Below are 6,909 nucleotides of genomic sequence, written 5' to 3' on the forward strand. Positions count from 1 at the left end.
CAAATACCTTAATGAATGGCAACATAGGTGGGACCATTCCAAAAAATCAAGATTGACGCATTTGTTAATTTCAAATATAAGAGTTTGGATTAACCGAGGATCTGGAGACTTGGGATTTCAATTAACACAGTTTCTTACGGGGCATGGCTGCTTCCGTGAATACTTTTACCGGTTTAGGCTAGCAAGTAACCCGTACTGCCAGTTTTGTCCAGATAAAATTGAGAGTCCTGACCACATAATTAGAGACTGTATAAGATTCGTAGATACTAGACAAAATCTAGAGACACTAATTGGGGAATCCAGCCCTTCTACTATGGTAATGCAGATGTTGGGAAGCATCGAAGAATGGAGCTTTTACAAGAGCACAATCTCTAGAACAATAAATACTGTTAAAGCGGATGAAATACTTAGTACACAATCGGAGTGAATGCACGCTAAGTGCTCTTCTAACCTGCCCTGTGAAGGAATACATTAACTGGTCATACTGCAGGGATTTTCATGATTTTGAGTTGAGAATGTAGAGGACTTTTTAGTCCGTAGGCATGTATGACTCAATTTGAGTCGTGCATGAATCGGGCATGCAAATGGTACGGGCCATTTGTATCTTTTGATGATTTTTTCCCCAGGTCCGATACCAAAAAAAAAAAAAATATGAACAGCACACTCGTGTGCACTGAGAATTTTTTGTCGCACAGTGCGGTACGAGCATAAAATTTTCTCACACATCTGATTGTGTACATTTTTATAAGTCAGTCGCACAGCACAAATGTGTGTGCACGAATCTGTGTGCACAATCATCGCTTTGTGCGATGTGAAATTTGAAACCACGCAACAAATTTGAGCGCGTGCATTTTTTTTCTTAACACCACAAATGTGCGTGTGCATATTTTAAAAATAATTTCCACTCGCACAGTGCAGTGTGCGATTTTGTGCACCACATTCCGAACTCTGGTTAATACCCAAAGCGTCCGTTTGTCCACTAACAGAGGTTTTTGAATATAAGCGAACGAAAAACCGTTATAGCTACTGTTCGATACAGTATGAATTTATTCGTACGATTTCATTTGTTTTTTAAACACTTTATTCCGTTCCGCATCGACTACGCCAGTTAAGGATCGGTCCTAACCCAGTGTAGGGAAATTAAGTAAAACACGGTACGTTGTGTATACTTTCAAAGGCAAATTTATTCTGACTGAATTTTCTTCATTACAATTTTTATATATTCAAAATTTAGAAAATATTCAATAATAATTAATATTGTGACCCAAAAATAAATTATTGCACATAAACAAAATTCCACTTGAACATCCGTTGCATTTCTTAAACATTATTCAGGAATGCAATGTATTGTTGTTGTAGAAATTTCGTAAGTAGGTTACTTTTGAAATTTCTACCACTTGTATTTTTTTATTATAAACGGATATTTTGTAACATTGTTTTGCTTATGTGCAGCCTTTTTATTTTAAGGTCGAATAAGTGTGACTTATGTGGTAATTTGAGTATGTTGATTTACAAATAAAAATACAATATGATACTAGATATTTTTTATACAAAATAATAAGTGATTTTGTAATAAGAGTAAAAAGAAAATCCGATAAAGGAATTTATGAATAACAATAAGTGACAATAATCACAGACTAAGCATTTTATATATGAAAGAAAAATAAAAGCAAGTACAATAAATGTTTTTACAATAAATAATTTATATCGTTAATTTACGTGCTATCATCTTATGTGGCGGCCTTCTGAGTAATTGTAACTCGGGCCGTCTAGTTTTTCGTTGCGCATTGCTATTGTGAATTTTGTCAATTATTGTTAAATTTGTTAAAATAATATATTAATATTATTATTTTTCGTTCGGTTTTCAATTCGGCATTCTAGTGTAAGTTAAAAATTAAATTAAAAAAGGAAACTTTATATACTTTATTTATTATATCTCTGTTTCAGTCTGCAGTTCAGTTGCTGTTTCCAGTTTATTTATTATTTTAATAATAATTATTATTATTTATTTATGTTTTAATTTAAGTTATTAGTTATTATTTTTCATTCCATTTTCTTTTTTTTTTCAATTGTGCTTTATATATAAATTATAATGAAAAACATTTTTGAAACATTATATATTTATTAATTTTTGTTATTTTTTTTAAATTAAATTTATATATAATTTATTAAATATATAATATATTAATAATACCTCAATTTTGTCATTTTTATTTATTTTCCTAATAAATTAAAAACAAAAAAATTAATTTTTTATTTTTTTTATAAACCGTCATGCTGCTACCTTCCCTTACATCATGCTTACTTTTCACCTGGTCATCATGACGAGTTCCTTTCAAAATTCCTATAACTTTTATTAGCAGTTGTCCGCCGAAGACATGCATGATTTGGTAAAGTGCACAAGGTGTGCGGCATGCAATGCAGAATTGACATTCGTAAAACTTCGTTTACGATTTTAAATGCACTTTACAATAGAAGCATGTGGTAAGCATGACAACGTAAACTAAATCGTCATGAGCGATTCTTGTGCACGCAAAATATGAGGGTGATCATTTTCTGCCTTACGACCTGCTTCTAAAAGAAGGTGGTTACCTTCTTCTGTAGCTTACGAAGTCAGTAGATTATAAGGCTGTTATTGCCTTAAATGCATAATTAAATGCAAAAACGACATTTATTTGTCGTTCGGTTAATTTTGCGAAGAGTAAAGGTTTTTTTTTCGCTAGCCGCATGACATGATACATTACCAGTACATTCTTTTAGTATGATGACTTCTCACCTTCTTTTGTAAACATGATGTCAGGCATACGTTTTCCGTGCTTACGGCAGGGACTACTGGCTTGTTATTTCGTTCCTGTCATATATGAAGGTTTGGTTGGTTGTGCATTTTGCTTTGAACTAGTTTCTTACGTTACCAACCGTCTAACTGAGCCTCAAAAATGTTGTTTACCTCTTGCCGCATTAATTTTATTAATATAATAAATTTTTATTTAAAGAATACTGCATTTTTCATGCGGCGAAAAATGTTCCAATTCCATTTTGGATTTTTCATAGACGCTATTTTCACGCACATTATAAAATAGACATTAAAACTAAATTAAATACTATATGTAATTAAATATGTCTATGCGGAGACAAGTTATATCTTTATATCGCAAAATGTTGCGAGAATCTGGAAAACTGGGACCTTACAATTTTCGGTAAATGTTGTTAATAACTACATAATTGCTGTATAAATTTTTCATATTTTGTAAAGTATGTATGCTATTCGGAAAATACGAGACACATTCCGAACAAATAGGACAATCGATTTTGAAGAAATTAGTAGACAACTCCAGCTAGCTGAACACAATTTGGAAATTATTCGTCGGCAGGTGAGAAGAAATCTATTATACCAAATGATTCATATGCATATTAAACAGTTATTAGTCAAATAGCCGGTATTACTAAATATTGAGCAAAGTTAAAATGCTTTGTAAGCGCGTTCAATAATACCTAATTCTATTTGACTATGTTTTTGAGATAGTTCTAATTGCTTTAATAATATTATTTGATTTTTAAAGCAACAGTAGGTATTTATGAAATGCGTTTATAACAATACTTTCCGTCAATCACCCATAAAATTTTCAATGGATAAAATTTATCGTAACTATTTAAGAACTGCTTTACTATTTTTGCTACTGCTTTTAACTAAAAATATTGTTTATTTATATTTTAGGCTATTATTGGACACCTGTATAACGTGGATAAACTTGTTATCGAACAATCAAAAAAGTCCGCATAGCACATATGACTAATGAAAGAATGACAAAATTCAACAGATACCTGCTGCTTTGTTTATGAAACTGCAATATTATATTGCAATGTATTACTATACTAATAATAAATTGTTGTGCTTAAAATATTTAATAGAAATGTATAATTATATATTGTATATGTTAAAGATTTATTAATATATTAATTTCGTGTTAAATTTTTAACTCTGAATTACGAAAATATTTATATTAATCATTATATGCAACTTTTTTTTGGCAAATTATGCCTGATACGTACTGGCTGACACCTTCCCACCAGTGCCAGTCCAATTTGAATGTATAAAGCGTCCCTCCTGCCCTTCCAATTCGTATGTATGTGCACCGAAATAGTCGCGCTGAGCCTGTAATAAATTAGCTGGCAACTTTTCAGTGCGGAAACCGTCATAAAATGAAAGCGCTGTAGACAAGGCGGGAACGGGTATACCCCAAAGAAAGGCATTAGATACAACTTGGCGCCATGAATGTTGACCGAATTCGATAGCCTTTTTAAAAAAATTGTCTAGCAGTAAGTTCGGCAAATGTTGATTACGAGTATATGCATCTTTAATGTTTCCCAAAAACACACTGCAAAAAAATGTTACTGTTTAATGTTTAAAGAAATTGTTATTTACAATACCTTCTAATAATACAACCACCGCGCCACATCAGAGCAATTCCACCATAATTTAAGTTCCATTTGTTTTCCTTAGCCGCCTCGCGCATAAGCATAAATCCCTGTGCATACGAAACTATCTTAGCACAATACAAAGCTTGCTTAATGTGATTTAAAAACATTTTTAAATCGTCAACTTTTGGTTTAAAACCAGGTCCTTTAAGTTGTTTGGAAGCATGTACGCGCTCATTTTTAAGGGATGATAAATAACGGGAAAATACTGCTTCACCAATAAGTGTGACAGGGACACCATATTGAAGTGCAGCTATTGCCGTCCACTTTCCTGTGCCTTTTTGGCCTGCAACGTCACGTATGCGATTCAATAAATAGCCCTTATGGTCTTTGAACATTAATATATCACGCGTAATTTCAATTAAAAATGAATCTAACTCTTCGCTATTCCATTTATCAAATTGTTGAGCCATTTCCGTTTCGGATAAACCAAGACTTTTCAGAATATGATAAGCCTCACTTATAAGTTGCATATCGCCATATTCGATTCCGTTATGTACCATTTTAACAAAATGACCAGCACCACCTTCACCAACCCATTCACAGCAAGGATCATTATCGACTTTTGCACAAATAGTTTGAAATATTGGTTGAATCAGTGGCCATGCATCTGAGTGACCACCTGGCATAAGTGAGGGACCGTAACGAGCTCCATCCTCCCCCCCGCTCACACCAGAACCGACAAATAGCAAACCTTTGACACGCAATTCTTCACAGCGTCGAGAAGTATCTTGGTATTCTGAATTGCCACCATCAATTATGATATCACCTGATGACAGAAGTGGTACTAAATGTTCTATAAAAGTATCGACAGCTTTGCCGGCTATGAATAGATAGCAAATTTATCAATAAATGTGTTTATTATATATATATATATAAGAGCTACAGTCAATGTATGATTAGAGTTAAAGTTTTATACCTATAAATATTTTGTGCAATTATCCGATTAAAATAAAATAAAATATTGAATAAAAAATATCCGAAGTTCTTATTTTGTACTTATATTTCATTCTAAAATTAATTCACTTGCTCAGCCTGCATTTCTTGATTAAAATGAAAAGGTCTAATCTTACTATAATAAATATGTTTTTCATGATTGCAAAGATGTTTTTTGTTTTAATTTAATAAAATGTAATAGTAGTGTTAGATTATCAAATATATAAAACATTTCAAGGGCATATGAATTGCATTTTTATCAATTATTTTCAGTGCTTTATTATTTATTCAAAATATTTGAAATATAGTTTTATTATGCATTCGCGTGACGCAGCATTTTTCATTACACTGAAGTAAGCTGATGTGCAATGTCATTACTTTGACTTACCCTTGACTAAGAGCATTACTTTTCTAGGTGTTTTTAATTTATTGACCATATCCTCTAGTGATGTGGCCCCGATTACTTTGGTGCCTTTCGCTTCATTATTAAGAAAGTGTATCACCTGCACAGTTTTATATTAATAAATTAAAAATAGTTATAAGTGAATTTTAAAACCTTTTCAAGGGTACGATTGTATGCACAGACAACGAAACCCTTAGAGTCCATGTTAAGTATTAAATTTTGTCCCATCACGGCAAGGCCAATAAGTGCGATATCTGCTTTTCTAAAATATAGTTTATATAGGAATTTTTCTTTATATCTGAAATCTTTTAAAACGACAAATATCTGTGCAACATATGACATTCTAAAATGTAGTCGAGGTTTTACACACTTACGCGGACATTTTATAACTCTGGTTTTATAGCAGAAATTTTTTGCTTAACATACGATTCCTCCAATCAAATCAAAACCTTTCGAATTCGCCAGTAATCTTGCGATAACTAAACTGACAACATCACTTAACCATGTTTTACTCGATCAAGCTTAAATTTAAAAGCTTTTACAACTTTTTTTTAATGAAAAAACAATTATTTTTAAAGCTTTATTAATGCTACATTGTTCGAAATTATGGAAGCTGGTTATATCGACTTATTGTATGGCAACAGCTCATGCTCTTTACAATTTTTTATAAATCTTTTTATTGCTTTCTCAAAGCTTCAAACTTTGAACATAAATACGACTTAAACTGATTGACTGTAGTTATTTAAAAACAAAGCATTTAAATTTTGTTTATGCTTGTATATTTCATTTGTACAAATTAATTTATTTATTACAATAATATTTTTCATAATCTTGTACGTCGTACTGAAAACTTAAACTTCAAATTGAATTTACAATAAATATAACCCTCAAACAATATCCATTACGGGATATTGTTTTGCAAAAATTGAAAAACGGTAACTTGTTTTGATAAAATTATAACAAAACAAATATTTCTTACGGGATATTGTTTTGATACAATTGATCAATTTTATAATGATCACTAAAATAAATGTTCATTAACTCCTCCGCCCTTAAAACTTGAGCGTCCCAATCAATGGAGTTACAACCGTTTA

The 6,909-nt window shown here is 31.6% G+C and overlaps 2 protein-coding genes across 2 annotated transcripts; one reads left to right on the forward strand and one right to left on the reverse strand.

The window, feature by feature from the left end:
• Nucleotides 1-3,049: 3,049 nt before the first annotated feature.
• Nucleotides 3,050-3,993, forward strand: LOC119668559 (protein bcn92). The gene is made up of 3 exons (XM_038078110.1): nt 3,050-3,197; nt 3,254-3,371; nt 3,716-3,993. The coding sequence occupies exons 1-3, from the start codon at nt 3,118-3,120 to the stop codon at nt 3,779-3,781; spliced, it is 264 nt and encodes an 87-aa protein (XP_037934038.1). The 5' UTR covers nt 3,050-3,117; the 3' UTR covers nt 3,782-3,993.
• LOC119668557 (6-phosphogluconate dehydrogenase, decarboxylating) lies at nt 3,924-6,308 on the reverse strand. Its single transcript, XM_038078109.1, has 5 exons — nt 6,190-6,308; nt 5,969-6,077; nt 5,801-5,915; nt 4,429-5,299; nt 3,924-4,376 (listed from the first exon to the last, which is right to left on the reverse strand). Exons 1-5 carry the CDS (start codon nt 6,195-6,197, stop codon nt 4,034-4,036), a joined length of 1,446 nt encoding a protein of 481 aa, XP_037934037.1. The 5' UTR covers nt 6,198-6,308; the 3' UTR covers nt 3,924-4,033.
• Between the last annotated feature and the right edge of the window lie 601 nt (nt 6,309-6,909).

This window comes from Teleopsis dalmanni, chromosome 1 (genome assembly GCF_002237135.1).
Source record: "Teleopsis dalmanni isolate 2A chromosome 1, ASM223713v2, whole genome shotgun sequence".
Classification (NCBI taxonomy): Eukaryota; Metazoa; Arthropoda; class Insecta; order Diptera; family Diopsidae; genus Teleopsis; species Teleopsis dalmanni.

Coding starts and splice junctions, on each gene's coding strand:
- LOC119668559 (XM_038078110.1), top strand. CDS start 3,118: ATGTCTATGCGGAGACAAGTTATATCTTTATATCGCAAAATGTTGCGA. Junction 3,198..3,253: donor CTGGGACCTTACAATTTTCG/GTAAATGTTGTT, acceptor TATTTTGTAAAG/TATGTATGCTATTCGGAAAA. Junction 3,372..3,715: donor TGGAAATTATTCGTCGGCAG/GTGAGAAGAAAT, acceptor TTTATATTTTAG/GCTATTATTGGACACCTGTA.
- LOC119668557 (XM_038078109.1), bottom strand. Junction 5,916..5,968: donor ACAATCGTACCCTTGAAAAG/GTTTTAAAATTC, acceptor AAAACTGTGCAG/GTGATACACTTTCTTAATAA. Junction 5,300..5,800: donor AGTAATGCTCTTAGTCAAGG/GTAAGTCAAAGT, acceptor ATCTATTCATAG/CCGGCAAAGCTGTCGATACT.